Source organism: Oncorhynchus mykiss, chromosome 11 (genome assembly GCF_013265735.2).
Source record: "Oncorhynchus mykiss isolate Arlee chromosome 11, USDA_OmykA_1.1, whole genome shotgun sequence".
Taxonomy (NCBI): Eukaryota; Metazoa; Chordata; class Actinopteri; order Salmoniformes; family Salmonidae; genus Oncorhynchus; species Oncorhynchus mykiss.
In genome coordinates, this window is record NC_048575.1 from 69,321,575 (window position 1) to 69,345,016 (window position 23,442).

At 51.1% G+C, this 23,442-nt stretch overlaps 1 protein-coding gene across 3 annotated transcripts in view; it reads right to left on the minus strand.

The window, feature by feature from the left end:
* LOC110536299 (zinc finger SWIM domain-containing protein 6) overlaps positions 1 to 23,442 on the minus strand; it is an 88,095-nt gene that overhangs the window by 14,627 nt on the left and 50,026 nt on the right. For all 3 annotated transcript variants that reach the window (XR_005034728.1, XM_036936213.1, XM_036936212.1), the window contains exons 5-9: positions 22,675 to 22,854; positions 5,081 to 5,251; positions 3,469 to 3,615; positions 3,106 to 3,252; positions 2,259 to 2,519 (exon numbers count right to left, since the gene is read on the minus strand). Coding sequence is in view for 2 of the 3 variants with exons in the window: in XM_036936213.1 (XP_036792108.1) it covers positions 2,259 to 2,519; positions 3,106 to 3,252; positions 3,469 to 3,615; positions 5,081 to 5,251; positions 22,675 to 22,854 (906 nt within the window). In the remaining variant the exon portion in view is untranslated. The remainder of the gene's footprint in view (positions 1 to 2,258; positions 2,520 to 3,105; positions 3,253 to 3,468; positions 3,616 to 5,080; positions 5,252 to 22,674; positions 22,855 to 23,442) is intronic.

Sequence of the window (23,442 nt, forward strand, 5' to 3'; positions counted from 1 at the left end):
GACACCCCCAATAAAGGAGTGGTTCTGCAGGTGGGGACCACAGACCACTTCTCAGTTCCTATGCTTCCTGGCTGATGTTTTGGTCACTTTTTAATGCTGGCGGTGCTTTCACTCTAGTGGTAGCATGAGACGGAGTCTACAACCCACACAAGTGGCTCAGGTAGTGCAGCTCATCCAGGATGGCACATCAATGTGAGCTGTGGCAAGAAGGTTTGCTGTGTCTGTCAGCGTAGTGTCCAGAGCATGGAGGCGCTACCAGGAGACAGGCCAGTACATCAGGAGACGTGGAGGAGGCCGTAGGAGGGCAACAACCCAGCAGCAGGACCGCTACCTCCGCCTTTGTGCAAGGAGGAGCAGGAGGAGCACTGCCAGAGCCCTGCAAAATGACCTCCAGCAGGCCACAAATGTGCATGTGTCTGCTCAAACAGTCAGAAACCGACTCCATGAGGGTGGTATGAGGGCCCGACGTCCACAGGTTGTGCTTACAGCCCAACACCGTGCAGGATGTTTGGCATTTGCCAGAGAACACCAAGATTGGCAAATTCGCCACTGGCGCCCTGTACTCTTCACAGATGAAAGCAGGTTCACACTGCGCACATGTGACAGACGTGACAGAGTCTGGAGACGCCGTAGAGAACGTTCTGCTGCCTGCAACATCCTCCAGCATGACCAGTTTGGCGGTGGGTCAGTCATGGTGTGGGGTGGCATTTCTTTCAGAGGTAGCCTGACTGCCATTAGGTACAGAGATGAGATCCTCAGACCCCTTGTGAGACCATATGCTGGTGCGGTTGGCCCTGGGTTCCTCCTAATGCAAGACAATGCTAGACCTCATGTGGCTGGAGTGTGTCAGCAGTTCCTGCAAGAGGAAGGCATTGATGCTATGGACTGGCCCGCCCGTTCCCCAGACCTGAATCCAATTGAGCACATCTGGGACATCATGTCTCGCTCCATCCACCAACGCCACGTTGCACCACAGACTGTCCAGGAGTTGGCGGATGCTTTAGTCCAGGTCTGGGAGGAGATCCCTCAGGAGACCATCCTCCACCTCATCAGGAGCATGCCCAGGCATTGTAGGGAGGTCATACAGGCACGTGGAGGCCACACACACTACTGAGCCTCATTTTGACTTGTTTTAAGGACATTACATCAAAGTTGGATCAGCCTGTAGTGTGGTTTTCCATTTTAATTTTGAGTGTGACTCCAAATCCAGACCTCCATGGGTTGATACATTTGATTTCCATTGATCATTTTTGTGATTTTGTTGTCAGCACCTTCAACCATGTAAAGAAAAAAGTATTTAATAAGAATATTTCATTCATTCAGATCTAGGATGTGTTATTTTAGTGTTCCCTTTATTTTTTTGAGCAGTGTATATATATTTTAAATGTGTTTAAAAAGAATGGAGAATGATTGCGTACAGTATACTTGTGTGTGTTTTTAAGTAGCTAGACGGTAGCTTTCATTGTTTCCTCCTCCTAGTCCAGACGAGAAAGGGTCACGCATCACAAAGCGCTCTCCATGACGTGTTGAATGGGAGACTAGGCCTCCCTCCCCTTGCCTCCGCTGGGTTATTTTACACTGAACAGGCCCCCCAACCACAACACACCCACTAGTCTCTCTTAGGCTTTACAACCTGGGACTCAATTACCAACTAGGCCAAAGGTAGTTGGTTGTCCTAGGCAGAGGCAGAAGTTAGGGTGGGACTGGCAGTTTGAGTGCTGGGTCTCCGAGATGGCCACCATCTCTCCCACAACCAAACCCCAGCAGTCACATTCTGTCCCAGTACAAGATTATAGTATAATCTGTCTGTGTCAACACAATGTCCCCGGTGTTACTTTGTGAGGCGAGGGAAGGAGAAACTATGGAGAGAGGAGAGAGACTTGGAGAGAGGAGAGAGACTTGGAGAGAGAGAAGGATAAGCTATGGAGAGACTAGGAGAGAAGAGAGGAGAGAGACTAGGACTGGAGAGAGGGAAGGAGAAACTATGGAGAGACTAGGAGAGAAGGGAGGAGAGAGAGACTAGGACTGGAGAGAGAGAGAGAGAAGGATAAACTAAGGAGAGAGGGAAGGAGAAACTATGGAGAGAGGAGAGACTATGAGAGAGGAAAGGAGAGAATAGGAGAGAGGAAATTACAGACTAGGAGAGAGAGGAAGGAAAGAGAAAAAGCCCTTTCTGCTTTCACAGCTACAGTAACACACATATCCAACGCAACCCTATGGAAGATTTTTGTACACTTTAACCAATAGTGTGTCCTCACTCTCTAACAGGAAGACGGCTTGCTTGCGGAAGATCTTGACCAGCATGTCATCCAGCTCCACTTCCTGCAGCTTGGCTAATAGCTGCTCTTCGTTGCGACACACCTTCTCCTGGGCATACAGCCCGTCAGGCATCACCCTCTGCTGGCCTAAGCCAATCAGAGCAGTCTCCACAGCCAGCGCCACATACGATTCCCCCTCGCCTAGCAAACGCTGCACTGGAAAACGCTGCAGCTCCGCACGACTCACCACGCTGGAACAGTCTGAGAGAGAAGAGAAAGAGAAAAACAAGAGAAAGAGGGGAGAGAGAGGTCAATGTTCAATAGTCAGTTTATCTGTTCTTTGAGGTTTGGAGGTTCCCTCCTATTCCACACCACTGAGGGTCAGGCCGTCCCAAATAGAACCCTATTTCACACCACTGAGGGTCAGGCTGTCCCAAATAGAACCCTATTCCACACCACTGAGGGTCAGGCTGTCCCAAATATAACCCTATTCCACACCACTGAGGGTCAGGCTGTCCCAAATAGAACCCTATTCCACACCACTGAGGGTCAGGCTGTCCCAAATAGAACCATATTCCATATATAGTGCACTACCTTTGACCACAGTATTTGGGACAGGCCCGAGATCTCCAGATACTTTTTTTCCATATCACTGGGCCAAGCTTAGGGTATGCCTTGACTATGTTTGACTAGGAGAGGAGAAAAGAGAAAGACAAGAGGAATGTGAGCGAATGGTGAGGGGTGAGAGGTGGAGGAAAGGGACCATCTGAGTGAGGGAGATGAGAAGAAAATATTCAAAGAAAAGTAGAGAGAGAGAGACAGAAGACTAGATGAATATGTTTAGTACCTGAAAGGTCAAGGCATGTGTTGGCCCCCTCCTCTGCCCCCCGTCCCGTCTCAGTGAGGGTGCTGAACAGGGTGCCGATGGGATCCAGAGGGTGACCCACCCAGCCCTCCATGTTGGTTATGGAGGTGATACCTTTATGGAGCAGCTCTGTCACGAACAGGACAACATGTAAACTACCGCTCACAACCCTTTTAGGCTGCAGCAATGTCCCAATTAACAACACTGTGTGCCTCAACTATTTATTGTAAAAACGTTTTCAGCAGGTATAAGTCCCATTAAATTGGTGGACAACGCTTTAGTACTTAATGGGGGTATAGAACGGTGGTATAATATTCATATTTGGTCACTTAAGGGCAGTCTGACCTTTCTTATGTCTGCGGAAATGCTCCAGCTGCCTCTGCTGCTGCCGCCGTAGTGTATTCACCACGGCAATGGCCAATCGCAGCGCTTCACGGGGGTAACCATGGGAACGCAGGGCGTCCACCCGAGCACACGCCGTCGGAACGTGTTCTGAGAGCGAAAGAGACAGATGCTGCGTGTCTTGATCACATTCTATAAGGCTTTTGGCTTGTGACCACTCATATTGGCAAAGGGCAACAAACACACACACACAGACGCACCGTCCACAGACAGTCACAACGTCTAACCACACACAGTCACAACGTCCACACACACACAGTCACAACGTCCACACACACACACAGTCACAACGTCCACACACAGTCACAACGTCCACACACACCGTCACAACGTCCACACACACACAGAGAAACACCGTCCACACACACACAGAGAAACACCGTCCACACACACACAGAGAAACACCGTCCACACACACACAGAGAAACACCGTCCACACACACACAGAGAAACACCGTCCACACACACACAGAGAAACACCGTCCACACACACACAGAGAAACACCGTCCACACACACACAGAGAAACACCGTCCACACACACACAGAGAAACACCGTCCACACACACAGAGAAACACCGTCCACACACACACACACAGAGAGAAACACTGTCCACACACACACACAGAGAGAAACACCGTCCACAAACACACACACTCACACTGTCCACACACACCGTCCACACACACAGAAAAACCGTCCACACACGCAACCTTCCATACACACACACAACCACACCCTGATAGTCCACACACACACCGACAGTCCACACACACACACCGACAGTCCACACACACACACCGACAGTCCAAACACACACCGACAGTCCACACACACACACACCGACAGTCCACACACACACACACCGACAGTCCACACACACACCGACAGTCCACCCCCCCCCTTACCGTCCACCCACACCCCCCCCCCCCACACACAGACCCCCACTGTCCACAGACACACACCCACCACCCCCACACATATACGTCAAAACAAACACACACCCACGTCCACACAAACACGTACCATCCATACACACACCCACCGTCCATCGTCTACTCACACACACACACACACCCCGCCCACCCCCCCCCCTCACTCACACACACACACCCAGCCCCCACACTCCCCTCCACACACACCTCAACCCCCACAAACACACACACACACACACAGCCCCGCCCACCCACCTCGCCCCCCCCCACACACATATACATACACCGTGCCCCCTCACCCCCCTCCACACACACCGCACCGCCCCCACACCCCGCACACAGACACAGCCCCCCCCACACACACACAGCCCCCTCCACACATCGCCCCCACACCCCCTTCCACACACCCCGCCCCCCCAACACACACATACACCCCGCACCCCCACACACACCCCGCACCCACCCCACACAGACACCGCCCCCACACCCCGCCCCCCCACACACACTGCCCCCCCACACAAACACCACCACCCCACACAAACACCATCCACACTGTCCTCTTTACACACCCATCATCCCGATACACACACCCCAAAAAACACATACACACACACACACACCGTGCCACATGGGCCATCCGCGTGTGTCGAAGAGCGAGCCGTCCTGGTTGTCGTGGTAACAATAGTTGGCGTAGAGGCCACTGGCGATAATGTGCTGCAGGTGACGGTCCTGCCAATGGAGGTCACATGCCTCGATGGCCCGCGTGAACACTGTCCTGTGGGGACGCAACTCTGACAGGAGAGAAACTAGCATTAGATTGAGGGGAGGGAGGGAGAGAGAAACTAGCATTAGATTGAAGGGAGGGAGAGCGAGAAACTAGCATTAGATTGAAGGGAGGGAGAGAGAGAAACTAGCATTAGATTGAGGGGAGGGAGGGAGAGAGAGAAACTAGCATTAGATTGAGGGGAGGGAGGGAGAGAGAGAAACTAGCATTAGATTGAGGGGAGGGAGGGAGGGAGAGAGAAACTAGCATTAGATTGAGGGGAGGGAGGGAGAGAGAAACTAGCATTAGATTGAGGGGAGGGAGGGAGAGAGAAACTAGCATTAGATTGAGGGGAGGGAGGGAGAGAGAAACTAGCATTAGATTGAGGGGAGGGAGGGAGAGAGAGAGTAACTAGCATTAGATTGAGGGGAGGGAGGGAGAGAGAAACTAGCATTAGATTGAGGGGAGGGAGAGAGAGAAACTAGCATTAGATTGAGGGGAGGGAGAGAAACTAGCATTAGATTGAGGGGAGGGAGGGAGGGAGAGTAACTAGCATTAGATTGAGGGGAGGGAGGGAGGGAGAGTAACTAGCATTAGATTGAGGGGAGGGAGGGAGAGAGAGAAACGAGCATTAGATTGAGGGGAGGGAGGGAGAGAGAGAAACTAGCATTAGATTGAGGGGAGGGAGGGAGAGAGAGAAACTAGCATTAGATTGAGGGGAGGGAGGGAGGGAGGGAGGGAGGGAGGGAGGGAGGGAGGGAGGGAGGGAGAGTAACTAGCATTAGATTGAGGGGAGGGAGGGAGAGAGAGAAACGAGCATTCGATTGAGGGGAGGGAGGGAGAGAGAGAAACGAGCATTCGATTGAGGGGAGGGAGAGAGAGAAACTAGCATTAGATTGAGGGGAGGGAGAGAGAGAAACTAGCATTAGATTGAGGGGAGGGAGGGAGAGAGAGTAACTAGCATTAGATTGAGGGGAGGAAGAGAGAGAGAAACTAGCATTAGATTGAGGGGAGGGAGGGAGGGAGAGAGAAACTAGCATTAGATTGAGGGGAGGAGGGAGGGAGAGAGAAACTAGCATTAGATTGAGGGGAGGGAGGGAGAGAGAAACTAGCAATAGATTGAGGGGAGGGAGAGAGAAACTAGCAATAGATTGGAGGGAGGGAGGGAGGGAGGGAGGGTGGGAGGGAGGGAGGAACTAGCATTAGATTGAGGGGAGGGAGGGAGAAACTAGCATTGGATTGAGGGGAAGGAGGGAGAGAGAAACTAGGGGAGGGAGGGAGAGACAGAAACTAGCATTAGATTGAGGGGAGGGAGAGAGAGAATAACTAGCATTAGATTGAGGGGAGGAAGAGAGAGAAACTAGCATTAGATTGAGGGGAGCGAGGGAGAAAGAGAAACTAGCATTAGATTGAGGGGAGGGAGGGAGAGAGTAACTAGCATTAGATTGAGGGGAGGGAGGGAGAGAGTAACTAGCATTAGATTGAAGGGATTGAAGGGAGGAAGGGAGGGAGGGAGAGAGTAACTAGCATTAGATTGAGGGGAGGGAGGGAGGGAGGAACTAGCATTAGATTGAGGGGAGGGAGGGAGAGAGAAACTAGCATTAGATTGAGGGGAGCGAGGGAGAGAGAAACTAGCATTAGATTGAGGGGAGGGAGGGAGAGAGTAACTAGCATTAGATTGAGGGGAGGGAGGGAGAGAGTAACTAGCATTAGATTGAGGGGAGGGAGGGAGAGAGTAACTAGCATTAGATTGAGGGGAGGGAGGGAGAGAGAAACTAGCATTAGATTGAGGGGAAGGAGGGAGAGAGAAACTAGCATTAGATTGAAGGGAGGGAGGGAGAGAGTAACTAGCATTAGATTGAGGGGAGGGAGGGAGGGAGGAACTAGCATTAGATTGAGGGGAGGGAGGGAGAGAGAAACTAGCATTAGATTGAGGGGAGCGAGGGAGAGAGAAACTAGCATTAGATCGAAGGGAGGGAGGGAGGGAGTCAGGGAGAAACTAGCATTAGATTGAGGGGAGGGAGAGAGAGAAACTAGCATTAGATTGAAGGGAAGGAGGGAGAGAGAGTAACTAGCATTAGATTGAGGGGAGGGAGAGAGAGAAACGAGCATTAGATTAAGGGGAGGGAGGGAGAGAGAGAAACTAGCATTCGAATGAGGGGAGGGAGAGAGAGAAACTAGCATTAGCTTGAGGGGAGGGAGGGAGAGAGAGAGAAATTAGCATTAGCTTGAGGGGAGGGAGGGAGAGAGAGAGAAACTAGCATTAGCTTGAGGGGAGGGAGGGAGAGAGAGAGAAACTAGCATTAGCTTGAGGGGAGGGATGGAGAGAGAAACTAGCATTAGATTGAGTGGAGGGAGGGAGAGGGAAACTAGCATTAGATTGAAGGGAGGGAGGGAGAGAGTAACTAGCATTAGATTGAGGGGAGGGAGGGAGAGAGAAACTAGCATTAGATTGAGGGGAAGGAGGGAGAGAGAAACTAGCATTAGATTGAAGGGAGGGAGGGAGAGAGTAACTAGCATTAGATTGAGGGGAGGGAGGGAGGGAGGAACTAGCATTAGATTGAGGGGAGGGAGGGAGAGAGAAACTAGCATTAGATTGAGGGGAGCGAGGGAGAGAGAAACTAGCATTAGATCGAAGGGAGGGAGGGAGGGAGTCAGGGAGAAACTAGCATTAGATTGAGGGGAGGGAGAGAGAGAAACTAGCATTAGATTGAAGGGAAGGAGGGAGAGAGAGTAACTAGCATTAGATTGAGGGGAGGGAGAGAGAGAAACGAGCATTAGATTAAGGGGAGGGAGGGAGAGAGAGAAACTAGCATTCGAATGAGGGGAGGGAGAGAGAGAAACTAGCATTAGCTTGAGGGGAGGGAGGGAGAGAGAGAGAAATTAGCATTAGCTTGAGGGGAGGGAGGGAGAGAGAGAGAAACTAGCATTAGCTTGAGGGGAGGGAGGGAGAGAGAGAGAAACTAGCATTAGCTTGAGGGGAGGGATGGAGAGAGAAACTAGCATTAGATTGAGTGGAGGGAGGGAGAGGGAAACTAGCAACAGATTGAGGGGAGGGAGAGAGAAACTAGCATTAGATTGAGGGGAGGAGAGAGAAACTAGCATTAGATTGGAGGGAGGGAGGGAGGGAGGGAGGGAGGGAGGGAGGGAGGGAGGGAGGGAGGGAGGGAGGGAGGGAGGGAGGGAGGGAGAGTAACTAGCATTAGATTGAGGGGAGGGAGAGAGAGAAACGAGCATTAGATTGAGGGGAGGGAGGGAGAGAGAAACTAGCATTAGATTGAGGGGAGGGAGGGAGAGAGAAAAAAGCATTAGATTGAGGGGAGGGAGGGAGAGAGAAAGTAGAATTAGATTGAGGGGATGGAGGGAGAGAGAGAGAAACTAGCATTAGCTTGAGGGGAGGGAGGGAGAGAGAGAGAAACTAGCATTAGCTTGAGGGGAGGGAGGGAGAGAAACTAGCATTAGCTTGAGGGGAGGGAGGGAGAGAGAAACTAGCATTAGATTGAGGGGAGGGAGGGAGAGAGAAAGTAGAATTAGATTGAGGGGAGGGAGGGAGAGAGAGAGAAACTAGCATTAGCTTGAGGGGAGGGAGGGAGAGAGAGAAACTAGCATTAGCTTGAGGGGAGGGAGGGAGAGAGAGAGAGAAACTAGCATTAGCTTGAGGGTAGGGAGGGAGAGAGAAACTAGCATTAGATTGAGGGGAGGGAGGGAGGGAGGGAGGGAGGGAGGGAGGGAGAGTAACTAGCATTAGATTGAGGGGAGGGAGAGAGAGAAACGAGCATTAGATTAAGGGGAGGGAGGGAGAGAGAGTAACTAGCATTAGATTGAGGGGAGGGAGAGAGAGAAACGAGCATTAGATTAAGGGGAGGGAGGGAGAGAGAGAAACTAGCATTCGAATGAGGGGAGGGAGAGAGAGAAACTAGCATTAGCTTGAGGGGAGGGAGGGAGAGAGAGAGAAATTAGCATTAGCTTGAGGGGAGGGAGGGAGAGAGAGAGAAACTAGCATTAGCTTGAGGGGAGGGAGGGAGAGAGAGAGAAACTAGCATTAGCTTGAGGGGAGGGATGGAGAGAGAAACTAGCATTAGATTGAGTGGAGGGAGGGAGAGGGAAACTAGCAACAGATTGAGGGGAGGGAGAGAGAAACTAGCATTAGATTGAGGGGAGGAGAGAGAAACTAGCATTAGATTGGAGGGAGGGAGGGAGGGAGGGAGGGAGGGAGGGAGGGAGAGTAACTAGCATTAGATTGAGGGGAGGGAGAGAGAGAAACGAGCATTAGATTGAGGGGAGGGAGGGAGAGAGAAACTAGCATTAGATTGAGGGGAGGGAGGGAGAGAAACTAGCATTAGATTGAGGGGAGGGAGGGAGGGAGGGAGGGAGGGAGAGAAACGAGCATTAGATTGAGGGGAGGGAGGGAGAAACTAGCATTAGATTGAGGGGAGGGAGGGAGAGAGAGAAACTAGCATTAGATTGAGGGGAGGGAGGGAGAGAGAGAAACGAGCATTCGATTGAGGGAGGGAGAGAGAAACTAGCATTAGATTGAGGGGAGGGAGAGAGAGAAACTAGCATTAGATTGAGGGGAGGGTGGGAGAGAGTAACTAGCATTAGATTGAGGGGAGGGAGGGAGAGAGAGTAACTAGCATTAGATTGAGGGGAGGGAGGGAGAGAGTAACTAGCATTAGATTGAGGGGAGGGAGGGAGAGAGTAACTAGCATTAGATTGAGGGGAGGGAGGGAGAGAGTAACTAGCATTAGATTGAGGGGAGGGAGGGAGAGAGTAACTAGCATTAGATTGAGGGGAGGGAGGGAGGGAGGAACTAGCATTAGATTGAGGGGAGGGAGGGAGGGAGGAACTAGCATTAGATTGAGGGGAGGGAGGGAGAGAGAAACTAGCATTAGATTGAGGGGAGGGAGGGAGAGAGAAACTAGCATTAGATTGAGGGGAGGGAGGGAGAGAGAGAGTAACTAGCATTAGATTGAGGGGAGGGAGGGAGAGAGAAACTAGCATTAGATTGAGGGGAGGGAGAGAGAGAAACTAGCATTAGATTGAGGGGAGGGAGAGAGAATCTAGCATTAGATTGAGGGGAGGGAGGGAGAGAAACTAGCATTAGATTGAGGGGAGGGAGAGAGAGAATCTAGCATTAGATTGAGGGGAGGGAGGGAGAGAAACTAGCATTAGATTGAGGGGAGGGAGGGAGGGAGAGAAACAAGCATTAGATTGAGGGGAGGGAGGGAGAAACTAGCATTAGATTGAGGGGAGGGAGGGAGAGAGAGAAACTAGCATTAGATTGAGGGGAGGGAGAGAGAGAAACTAGCATTAGATTGAGGGGAGGGAGGGAGGGAGGGAGGGAGGGAGGGAGGGAGAGAAACAAGCATTAGATTGAGGGGAGGGAGGGAGAAACTAGCATTAGATTGAGGGGAGGGAGGGAGAGAGAGAAACTAGCATTAGATTGAGGGGAGGGAGGGAGAGAGAGAAACGAGCATTCGATTGAGGGAGGGAGAGAGAAACTAGCATTAGATTGAGGGGAGGGAGAGAGAGAAACTAGCATTAGATTGAGGGGAGGGTGGGAGAGAGTAACTAGCATTAGATTGAGGGGAGGGAGGGAGAGAGAGTAACTAGCATTAGATTGAGGGGAGGGAGAAACTAGCATTAGATTGAGGGGAGGAAGGGAGAGAGAAACTAGCATTAGATTGAGGGGAGGGAGGGAGGGAGAGAGAAACTAGCATTAGATTGAGGGGAGGAGGGAGGGAGAGAGAAACTAGCATTAGATTGAGGGGAGGGAGGGAGAAACTAGCAATAGATTGGAGGGAGGGAGGGAGGGAGGGAGGGTGGGAGGGAGGGAGGAACTAGCATTAGATTGAGGGGAGGGAGGGAGAAACTAGCATTGGATTGAGGGGAAGGAGGGAGAGAGAAACTAGGGGAGGGAGGGAGAGACAGAAACTAGCATTAGATTGAGGGGAGGGAGAGAGAGAATAACTAGCATTAGATTGAGGGGAGGAAGAGAGAGAAACTAGCATTAGATTGAGGGGAGCGAGGGAGAAAGAGAAACTAGCATTAGATTGAGGGGAGGGAGGGAGAGAGTAACTAGCATTAGATTGAGGGGAGGGAGGGAGAGAGTAACTAGCATTAGATTGAAGGGATTGAAGGGAGGAAGGGAGGGAGGGAGAGAGTAACTAGCATTAGATTGAGGGGAGGGAGGGAGGGAGGAACTAGCATTAGATTGAGGGGAGGGAGGGAGAGAGAAACTAGCATTAGATTGAGGGGAGCGAGGGAGAGAGAAACTAGCATTAGATTGAGGGGAGGGAGGGAGAGAGTAACTAGCATTAGATTGAGGGGAGGGAGGGAGAGAGTAACTAGCATTAGATTGAGGGGAGGGAGGGAGAGAGTAACTAGCATTAGATTGAGGGGAGGGAGGGAGAGAGAAACTAGCATTAGATTGAGGGGAAGGAGGGAGAGAGAAACTAGCATTAGATTGAAGGGAGGGAGGGAGAGAGTAACTAGCATTAGATTGAGGGGAGGGAGGGAGGGAGGAACTAGCATTAGATTGAGGGGAGGGAGGGAGAGAGAAACTAGCATTAGATTGAGGGGAGCGAGGGAGAGAGAAACTAGCATTAGATCGAAGGGAGGGAGGGAGGGAGTCAGGGAGAAACTAGCATTAGATTGAGGGGAGGGAGAGAGAGAAACTAGCATTAGATTGAAGGGAAGGAGGGAGAGAGAGTAACTAGCATTAGATTGAGGGGAGGGAGAGAGAGAAACGAGCATTAGATTAAGGGGAGGGAGGGAGAGAGAGAAACTAGCATTCGAATGAGGGGAGGGAGAGAGAGAAACTAGCATTAGCTTGAGGGGAGGGAGGGAGAGAGAGAGAAATTAGCATTAGCTTGAGGGGAGGGAGGGAGAGAGAGAGAAACTAGCATTAGCTTGAGGGGAGGGAGGGAGAGAGAGAGAAACTAGCATTAGCTTGAGGGGAGGGATGGAGAGAGAAACTAGCATTAGATTGAGTGGAGGGAGGGAGAGGGAAACTAGCATTAGATTGAAGGGAGGGAGGGAGAGAGTAACTAGCATTAGATTGAGGGGAGGGAGGGAGAGAGAAACTAGCATTAGATTGAGGGGAAGGAGGGAGAGAGAAACTAGCATTAGATTGAAGGGAGGGAGGGAGAGAGTAACTAGCATTAGATTGAGGGGAGGGAGGGAGGGAGGAACTAGCATTAGATTGAGGGGAGGGAGGGAGAGAGAAACTAGCATTAGATTGAGGGGAGCGAGGGAGAGAGAAACTAGCATTAGATCGAAGGGAGGGAGGGAGGGAGTCAGGGAGAAACTAGCATTAGATTGAGGGGAGGGAGAGAGAGAAACTAGCATTAGATTGAAGGGAAGGAGGGAGAGAGAGTAACTAGCATTAGATTGAGGGGAGGGAGAGAGAGAAACGAGCATTAGATTAAGGGGAGGGAGGGAGAGAGAGAAACTAGCATTCGAATGAGGGGAGGGAGAGAGAGAAACTAGCATTAGCTTGAGGGGAGGGAGGGAGAGAGAGAGAAATTAGCATTAGCTTGAGGGGAGGGAGGGAGAGAGAGAGAAACTAGCATTAGCTTGAGGGGAGGGAGGGAGAGAGAGAGAAACTAGCATTAGCTTGAGGGGAGGGATGGAGAGAGAAACTAGCATTAGATTGAGTGGAGGGAGGGAGAGGGAAACTAGCAACAGATTGAGGGGAGGGAGAGAGAAACTAGCATTAGATTGAGGGGAGGAGAGAGAAACTAGCATTAGATTGGAGGGAGGGAGGGAGGGAGGGAGGGAGGGAGGGAGGGAGGGAGGGAGGGAGGGAGGGAGAGTAACTAGCATTAGATTGAGGGGAGGGAGAGAGAGAAACGAGCATTAGATTGAGGGGAGGGAGGGAGAGAGAAACTAGCATTAGATTGAGGGGAGGGAGGGAGAGAGAAAAAAGCATTAGATTGAGGGGAGGGAGGGAGAGAGAAAGTAGAATTAGATTGAGGGGATGGAGGGAGAGAGAGAGAAACTAGCATTAGCTTGAGGGGAGGGAGGGAGAGAGAGAGAAACTAGCATTAGCTTGAGGGGAGGGAGGGAGAGAAACTAGCATTAGCTTGAGGGGAGGGAGGGAGAGAGAAACTAGCATTAGATTGAGGGGAGGGAGGGAGAGAGAAAGTAGAATTAGATTGAGGGGAGGGAGGGAGAGAGAGAGAAACTAGCATTAGCTTGAGGGGAGGGAGGGAGAGAGAGAAACTAGCATTAGCTTGAGGGGAGGGAGGGAGAGAGAGAGAGAAACTAGCATTAGCTTGAGGGTAGGGAGGGAGAGAGAAACTAGCATTAGATTGAGGGGAGGGAGGGAGGGAGGGAGGGAGGGAGGGAGGGAGGGAGGGAGGGAGAGTAACTAGCATTAGATTGAGGGGAGGGAGAGAGAGAAACGAGCATTAGATTAAGGGGAGGGAGGGAGAGAGAGTAACTAGCATTAGATTGAGGGGAGGGAGAGAGAGAAACGAGCATTAGATTAAGGGGAGGGAGGGAGAGAGAGAAACTAGCATTCGAATGAGGGGAGGGAGAGAGAGAAACTAGCATTAGCTTGAGGGGAGGGAGGGAGAGAGAGAGAAATTAGCATTAGCTTGAGGGGAGGGAGGGAGAGAGAGAGAAACTAGCATTAGCTTGAGGGGAGGGAGGGAGAGAGAGAGAAACTAGCATTAGCTTGAGGGGAGGGATGGAGAGAGAAACTAGCATTAGATTGAGTGGAGGGAGGGAGAGGGAAACTAGCAACAGATTGAGGGGAGGGAGAGAGAAACTAGCATTAGATTGAGGGGAGGAGAGAGAAACTAGCATTAGATTGGAGGGAGGGAGGGAGGGAGGGAGGGAGGGAGGGAGAGTAACTAGCATTAGATTGAGGGGAGGGAGAGAGAGAAACGAGCATTAGATTGAGGGGAGGGAGGGAGAGAGAAACTAGCATTAGATTGAGGGGAGGGAGGGAGAGAAACTAGCATTAGATTGAGGGGAGGGAGGGAGGGAGGGAGGGAGGGAGGGAGGGAGAGAAACGAGCATTAGATTGAGGGGAGGGAGGGAGAAACTAGCATTAGATTGAGGGGAGGGAGGGAGAGAGAGAAACTAGCATTAGATTGAGGGGAGGGAGGGAGAGAGAGAAACGAGCATTCGATTGAGGGAGGGAGAGAGAAACTAGCATTAGATTGAGGGGAGGGAGAGAGAGAAACTAGCATTAGATTGAGGGGAGGGTGGGAGAGAGTAACTAGCATTAGATTGAGGGGAGGGAGGGAGAGAGAGTAACTAGCATTAGATTGAGGGGAGGGAGGGAGAGAGTAACTAGCATTAGATTGAGGGGAGGGAGGGAGAGAGTAACTAGCATTAGATTGAGGGGAGGGAGGGAGAGAGTAACTAGCATTAGATTGAGGGGAGGGAGGGAGAGAGTAACTAGCATTAGATTGAGGGGAGGGAGGGAGAGAGTAACTAGCATTAGATTGAGGGGAGGGAGGGAGAGAGAAACTAGCATTAGATTGAGGGGAAGGAGGGAGAGAGAAACTAGCATTAGATTGAAGGGAGGGAGGGAGAGAGTAACTAGCATTAGATTGAGGGGAGGGAGGGAGGGAGGAACTAGCATTAGATTGAGGGGAGGGAGGGAGAGAGAAACTAGCATTAGATTGAGGGGAGCGAGGGAGAGAGAAACTAGCATTAGATCGAAGGGAGGGAGGGAGGGAGTCAGGGAGAAACTAGCATTAGATTGAGGGGAGGGAGAGAGAGAAACTAGCATTAGATTGAAGGGAAGGAGGGAGAGAGAGTAACTAGCATTAGATTGAGGGGAGGGAGAGAGAGAAACGAGCATTAGATTAAGGGGAGGGAGGGAGAGAGAGAAACTAGCATTCGAATGAGGGGAGGGAGAGAGAGAAACTAGCATTAGCTTGAGGGGAGGGAGGGAGAGAGAGAGAAATTAGCATTAGCTTGAGGGGAGGGAGGGAGAGAGAGAGAAACTAGCATTAGCTTGAGGGGAGGGAGGGAGAGAGAGAGAAACTAGCATTAGCTTGAGGGGAGGGATGGAGAGAGAAACTAGCATTAGATTGAGTGGAGGGAGGGAGAGGGAAACTAGCATTAGATTGAAGGGAGGGAGGGAGAGAGTAACTAGCATTAGATTGAGGGGAGGGAGGGAGAGAGAAACTAGCATTAGATTGAGGGGAAGGAGGGAGAGAGAAACTAGCATTAGATTGAAGGGAGGGAGGGAGAGAGTAACTAGCATTAGATTGAGGGGAGGGAGGGAGGGAGGAACTAGCATTAGATTGAGGGGAGGGAGGGAGAGAGAAACTAGCATTAGATTGAGGGGAGCGAGGGAGAGAGAAACTAGCATTAGATCGAAGGGAGGGAGGGAGGGAGTCAGGGAGAAACTAGCATTAGATTGAGGGGAGGGAGAGAGAGAAACTAGCATTAGATTGAAGGGAAGGAGGGAGAGAGAGTAACTAGCATTAGATTGAGGGGAGGGAGAGAGAGAAACGAGCATTAGATTAAGGGGAGGGAGGGAGAGAGAGAAACTAGCATTCGAATGAGGGGAGGGAGAGAGAGAAACTAGCATTAGCTTGAGGGGAGGGAGGGAGAGAGAGAGAAATTAGCATTAGCTTGAGGGGAGGGAGGGAGAGAGAGAGAAACTAGCATTAGCTTGAGGGGAGGGAGGGAGAGAGAGAGAAACTAGCATTAGCTTGAGGGGAGGGATGGAGAGAGAAACTAGCATTAGATTGAGTGGAGGGAGGGAGAGGGAAACTAGCAACAGATTGAGGGGAGGGAGAGAGAAACTAGCATTAGATTGAGGGGAGGAGAGAGAAACTAGCATTAGATTGGAGGGAGGGAGGGAGGGAGGGAGGGAGGGAGGGAGGGAGGGAGGGAGGGAGGGAGGGAGAGTAACTAGCATTAGATTGAGGGGAGGGAGAGAGAGAAACGAGCATTAGATTGAGGGGAGGGAGGGAGAGAGAAACTAGCATTAGATTGAGGGGAGGGAGGGAGAGAGAAAAAAGCATTAGATTGAGGGGAGGGAGGGAGAGAGAAAGTAGAATTAGATTGAGGGGATGGAGGGAGAGAGAGAGAAACTAGCATTAGCTTGAGGGGAGGGAGGGAGAGAGAGAGAAACTAGCATTAGCTTGAGGGGAGGGAGGGAGAGAAACTAGCATTAGCTTGAGGGGAGGGAGGGAGAGAGAAACTAGCATTAGATTGAGGGGAGGGAGGGAGAGAGAAAGTAGAATTAGATTGAGGGGAGGGAGGGAGAGAGAGAGAAACTAGCATTAGCTTGAGGGGAGGGAGGGAGAGAGAGAAACTAGCATTAGCTTGAGGGGAGGGAGGGAGAGAGAGAGAGAAACTAGCATTAGCTTGAGGGTAGGGAGGGAGAGAGAAACTAGCATTAGATTGAGGGGAGGGAGGGAGGGAGGGAGGGAGGGAGGGAGGGAGGGAGGGAGGGAGGGAGAGTAACTAGCATTAGATTGAGGGGAGGGAGAGAGAGAAACGAGCATTAGATTAAGGGGAGGGAGGGAGAGAGAGTAACTAGCATTAGATTGAGGGGAGGGAGAGAGAGAAACGAGCATTAGATTAAGGGGAGGGAGGGAGAGAGAGAAACTAGCATTCGAATGAGGGGAGGGAGAGAGAGAAACTAGCATTAGCTTGAGGGGAGGGAGGGAGAGAGAGAGAAATTAGCATTAGCTTGAGGGGAGGGAGGGAGAGAGAGAGAAACTAGCATTAGCTTGAGGGGAGGGAGGGAGAGAGAGAGAAACTAGCATTAGCTTGAGGGGAGGGATGGAGAGAGAAACTAGCATTAGATTGAGTGGAGGGAGGGAGAGGGAAACTAGCAACAGATTGAGGGGAGGGAGAGAGAAACTAGCATTAGATTGAGGGGAGGAGAGAGAAACTAGCATTAGATTGGAGGGAGGGAGGGAGGGAGGGAGGGAGGGAGAGTAACTAGCATTAGATTGAGGGGAGGGAGAGAGAGAAACGAGCATTAGATTGAGGGGAGGGAGGGAGAGAGAAACTAGCATTAGATTGAGGGGAGGGAGGGAGAGAAACTAGCATTAGATTGAGGGGAGGGAGGGAGGGAGGGAGGGAGGGAGGGAGAGAAACGAGCATTAGATTGAGGGGAGGGAGGGAGAAACTAGCATTAGATTGAGGGGAGGGAGGGAGAGAGTAACTAGCATTAGATTGAGGGGAGGGAGGGAGGGAGGAACTAGCATTAGATTGAGGGGAGGGAGGGAGAGAGAAACTAGCATTAGATTGAGGGGAGCGAGGGAGAGAGAAACTAGCATTAGATCGAAGGGAGGGAGGGAGGGAGTCAGGGAGAAACTAGCATTAGATTGAGGGGAGGGAGAGAGAGAAACTAGCATTAGATTGAAGGGAAGGAGGGAGAGAGAGTAACTAGCATTAGATTGAGGGGAGGGAGAGAGAGAAACGAGCATTAGATTAAGGGGAGGGAGGGAGAGAGAGAAACTAGCATTCGAATGAGGGGAGGGAGAGAGAGAAACTAGCATTAGCTTGAGGGGAGGGAGGGAGAGAGAGAGAAATTAGCATTAGCTTGAGGGGAGGGAGGGAGAGAGAGAGAAACTAGCATTAGCTTGAGGGGAGGGAGGGAGAGAGAGAGAAACTAGCATTAGCTTGAGGGGAGGGATGGAGAGAGAAACTAGCATTAGATTGAGTGGAGGGAGGGAGAGGGAAACTAGCATTAGATTGAAGGGAGGGAGGGAGAGAGTAACTAGCATTAGATTGAGGGGAGGGAGGGAGAGAGAAACTAGCATTAGATTGAGGGGAAGGAGGGAGAGAGAAACTAGCATTAGATTGAAGGGAGGGAGGGAGAGAGTAACTAGCATTAGATTGAGGGGAGGGAGGGAGGGAGGAACTAGCATTAGATTGAGGGGAGGGAGGGAGAGAGAAACTAGCATTAGATTGAGGGGAGCGAGGGAGAGAGAAACTAGCATTAGATCGAAGGGAGGGAGGGAGGGAGTCAGGGAGAAACTAGCATTAGATTGAGGGGAGGGAGAGAGAGAAACTAGCATTAGATTGAAGGGAAGGAGGGAGAGAGAGTAACTAGCATTAGATTGAGGGGAGGGAGAGAGAGAAACGAGCATTAGATTAAGGGGAGGGAGGGAGAGAGAGAAACTAGCATTCGAATGAGGGGAGGGAGAGAGAGAAACTAGCATTAGCTTGAGGGGAGGGAGGGAGAGAGAGAGAAATTAGCATTAGCTTGAGGGGAGGGAGGGAGAGAGAGAGAAACTAGCATTAGCTTGAGGGGAGGGAGGGAGAGAGAGAGAAACTAGCATTAGCTTGAGGGGAGGGATGGAGAGAGAAACTAGCATTAGATTGAGTGGAGGGAGGGAGAGGGAAACTAGCAACAGATTGAGGGGAGGGAGAGAGAAACTAGCATTAGATTGAGGGGAGGAGAGAGAAACTAGCATTAGATTGGAGGGAGGGAGGGAGGGAGGGAGGGAGGGAGGGAGGGAGGGAGGGAGGGAGGGAGGGAGGGAGGGAGAGTAACTAGCATTAGATTGAGGGGAGGGAGAGAGAGAAACGAGCATTAGATTGAGGGGAGGGAGGGAGAGAGAAACTAGCATTAGATTGAGGGGAGGGAGGGAGAGAGAAAAAAGCATTAGATTGAGGGGAGGGAGGGAGAGAGAAAGTAGAATTAGATTGAGGGGATGGAGGGAGAGAGAGAGAAACTAGCATTAGCTTGAGGGGAGGGAGGGAGAGAGAGAGAAACTAGCATTAGCTTGAGGGGAGGGAGGGAGAGAAACTAGCATTAGCTTGAGGGGAGGGAGGGAGAGAGAAACTAGCATTAGATTGAGGGGAGGGAGGGAGAGAGAAAGTAGAATTAGATTGAGGGGAGGGAGGGAGAGAGAGAGAAACTAGCATTAGCTTGAGGGGAGGGAGGGAGAGAGAGAAACTAGCATTAGCTTGAGGGGAGGGAGGGAGAGAGAGAGAGAAACTAGCATTAGCTTGAGGGTAGGGAGGGAGAGAGAAACTAGCATTAGATTGAGGGGAGGGAGGGAGGGAGGGAGGGAGGGAGGGAGGGAGAGAAACTAGCATTAGATTGAGGGGAGGGAGGGAGAGAAACTAGCATTAGATTGAGGGGAGGGAGGGAGGGAGGGAGGGAGGGAGGGAGGGAGGGAGGGAGAGAAACTAGCATTAGATTGAGGGGAGGGAGGGAGAGAGAGAAACGAGCATTCGATTGAGGGAGGGAGAGAGAAACTAGCATTAGATTGAGGGGAGGGAGAGAGAGAAACTAGCATTAGATTGAGGGGAGGGTGGGAGAGAGTAACTAGCATTAGATTGAGGGGAGGGAGGGAGAGAGAGTAACTAGCATTAGATTGAGGGGAGGGAGAAACTAGCATTAGATTGAGGGGAGGAAGGGAGAGAGAAACTAGCATTAGATTGACGGGAGGGAGGGAGGGAGAGAGAAACTAGCATTAGATTGAGGGGAGGAGGGAGGGAGAGAGAAACTAGCATTAGATTGAGGGGAGGGAGGGAGAAACTAGCAATAGATTGGAGGGAGGGAGGGAGAAACTAGCATTGGATTGAGGGGAAGGAGGGAGAGAGAAACTAGGGGAGGGAGGGAGAGACAGAAACTAGCATTAGATTGAGGGGAGGGAGAGAGAGAATAACTAGCATTAGATTGAGGGGAGGAAGAGAGAGAAACTAGCATTAGATTGAGGGGAGCGAGGGAGAAAGAGAAACTAGCATTAGATTGAGGGGAGGGAGGGAGAGAGTAACTAGCATTAGATTGAGGGGAGGGAGGGAGAGAGTAACTAGCATTAGATTGAGGGGAGGGAGGGAGAGAGTAACTAGCATTAGATTGAGGGGAGGGAGGGAGAGAGAAACTAGCATTAGATTGAGGGGAAGGAGGGAGAGAGAAACTAGCATTAGATTGAAGGGAGGGAGGGAGAGAGAAACTAGCATTAGATTGAAGGGAGGGAGGGAGAGAGTAACTAGCATTAGATTGAGGGGAGGGAGGGAGGGAGGAACTAGCATTAGATTGAGGGGAGGGAGGGAGAGAGAAACTAGCATTAGATTGAGGGGAGCGAGGGAGAGAGAAACTAGCATTAGATCGAAGGGAGGGAGTCAGGGAGAAACTAGCATTAGATTGAGGGGAGGGAGAGAGAGAAACTAGCATTAGATTGAAGGGAAGGAGGGAGAGAGAGTAACTAGCATTAGATTGAGGGGAGGGAGAGAGAGAAACGAGCATTAGATTAAGGGGAGGGAGGGAGAGAGAGAAACTAGCATTCGAATGAGGGGAGGGAGAGAGAGAAACTAGCATTAGCTTGAGGGGAGGGAGGGAGAGAGAGAGAAATTAGCATTAGCTTGAGGGGAGGGAGGGAGAGAGAGAGAAACTAGCATTAGCTTGAGGGGAGGGAGGGAGAGAGAGAGAAACTAGCATTAGCTTGAGGGGAGGGATGGAGAGAGAAACTAGCATTAGATTGAGTGGAGGGAGGGAGAGGGAAACTAGCAACAGATTGAGGGGAGGGAGAGAGAAACTAGCATTAGATTGAGGGGAGGAGAGAGAAACTAGCATTAGATTGGAGGGAGGGAGGGAGGGAGGGAGGGAGGGAGGGAGAGTAACTAGCATTAGATTGAGGGGAGGGAGAGAGAGAAACGAGCATTAGATTGAGGGGAGGGAGGGAGAGAGAAACTAGCATTAGATTGAGGGGAGGGAGGGAGAGAGAAAAAAGCATTAGATTGAGGGGAGGGAGGGAGAGAGAAAGTAGAATTAGATTGAGGGGATGGAGGGAGAGAGAGAGAAACTAGCATTAGCTTGAGGGGAGGGAGGGAGAGAGAGAGAAACTAGCATTAGCTTGAGGGGAGGGAGGGAGAGAAACTAGCATTAGCTTGAGGGGAGGGAGGGAGAGAGAAACTAGCATTAGATTGAGGGGAGGGAGGGAGAGAGAAAGTAGAATTAGATTGAGGGGAGGGAGGGAGAGAGAGAGAAACTAGCATTAGCTTGAGGGGAGGGAGGGAGAGAGAGAAACTAGCATTAGCTTGAGGGGAGGGAGGGAGAGAGAAACTAGCATTAGCTTGAGGGTAGGGAGGGAGAGAGAAACTAGCATTAGATTGAGGGGAGGGAGGGAGGGAGGGAGGGAGGGAGGGAGGGAGGGAGGGAGGGAGGGAGGGAGGGAGGGAGGGAGAGTAACTAGCATTAGATTGAGGGGAGGGAGAGAGAGAAACGAGCATTAGATTAAGGGGAGGGAGGGAGAGAGAGTAACTAGCATTAGATTGAGGGGAGGGAGAGAGAGAAACGAGCATTAGATTAAGGGGAGGGAGGGAGAGAGAGAAACTAGCATTCGAATGAGGGGAGGGAGAGAGAGAAACTAGCATTAGCTTGAGGGGAGGGAGGGAGAGAGAGAGAAACTAGCATTAGCTTGAGGGGAGGGAGGGAGAGAGAGAGAAACTAGCATTAGCTTGAGGGGAGGGAGGGAGAGAGAGAGAAACTAGCATTAGCTTGAGGGGAGGGATGGAGAGAGAAACTAGCATTAGATTGAGTGGAGGGAGGGAGAGGGAAACTAGCAACAGATTGAGGGGAGGGAGAGAGAAACTAGCATTAGATTGAGGGGAGGAGAGAGAAACTAGCATTAGATTGGAGGGAGGGAGGGAGGGAGGGAGGGAGGGAGGGAGGGAGGGAGGGAGGGAGGGAGGGAGGGAGGGAGGGAGGGAGAGTAACTAGCATTAGATTGAGGGGAGGGAGAGAGAAACGAGCATTAGATTGAGGGGAGGGAGGGAGAGAGAAACTAGCATTAGATTGAGGGGAGGGAGGGAGAGAGAAAAAAGCATTAGATTGAGGGGAGGGAGGGAGAGAGAAAGTAGAATTAGATTGAGGGGATGGAGGGAGAGAGAGAGAAACTAGCATTAGCTTGAGGGGAGGGAGGGAGAGAGAGAGAATCTAGCATTAGCTTGAGGGGAGGGAGGGAGAGAAACTAGCATTAGCTTGAGGGTAAGGAGGGAGAGAGAAACTAGCATTAGATTGAGGGGAGGGTGGGAGAGAGAAAGTAGAATTAGATTGAGGGGAGGGAGGGAGAGAGAGAGAAACTAGCATTAGCTTGAGGGGAGGGAGGGAGAGAGAGAGAAACTAGCATTAGCTTGAGGGTAGGGAGGGAGAGAGAAACTAGCATTAGCTTGAGGGTAGGGAGGGAGAGAGAAACTAGCATTAGATTGAGGGGAGGGAGGGAGGGAGGGAGGGAGGGAGGGAGAGAAACTAGCTTTAGAATGAGGGGAGGGAGGGAGAGAGAAACTAGCTTTAGAATGAGGGGAGGGAGGGAGAGAGAAACTTGCATTCGATTGAGGGGAGGGAGGGAGAGAGAAACTTGCATTCGATTGAGGGGAGGGAGGGAGAGAGAAAGTAGCATTAGATTGAGGGGAGGGAGACATTAGCTGCAGGCTAACAGCAGAGAGAGAGAGAAACACAGGGGAGGGGGAGAGAACGAAAGAGAAAAGAGACCTGTCTCGCACCTTGGTTGCCATGGGCACCCTGAGGCAGGGAGTGGGTGAGGTTGGGCAGATCGTGGCCATGGTTACCGTCCTCCCAGGGACACACGTCCACGCTGTTCCACCTCCTCAGCTGTTTTAGCCACCAACACTTCTGCTCCGTCTTACAGTGAGGGTTTAGCACGATGCACATCCACAGAGCACCTGTACACACACACACACACACACACACACACAACAAATGTGTCCAGTGTTGTTATTTAGCGACACTAAAGAAATGGGTTTTAAAGTTCATCCAACTTTTCAAAGTCTAGGGTTTAGAAAGTTATCCGATCAATTCTTTCACTCCAAACAATTTGAAGGTAGTCGCATACTTAGTCGATGCAGTCTTGAACTGACACACAATACAACTGTTCACGTACTGTCACAGACACATATCAATACTAGCTAGGTAAACAGAAACAAACTAAAGACTAAAAGTGAAGAAGTCTCAGAGGATATCACAACACATTCAGGGATATATAGGACGATGGTGTCACAAAGACAAACCAAAAACACATGCACGTGTACACACACACAGCTATTACAACTACAATTGGACATTAGGCAACGATTGATGGACGAAAGGGGGAGAAAAATGTTGAGAAACGCAGAGGGACAAGGAGAGAGCGAGAGAGAGAAAAAAGAAATGGAGATGAAGTAGAGAAGGAATGAAGGAAGGCTTTGTGTCTGGAGGAGACGAGTAACGGCCCCGAGGTGGAGGGAAAAACAAAAGAAGAAAGCAGCCGAGAG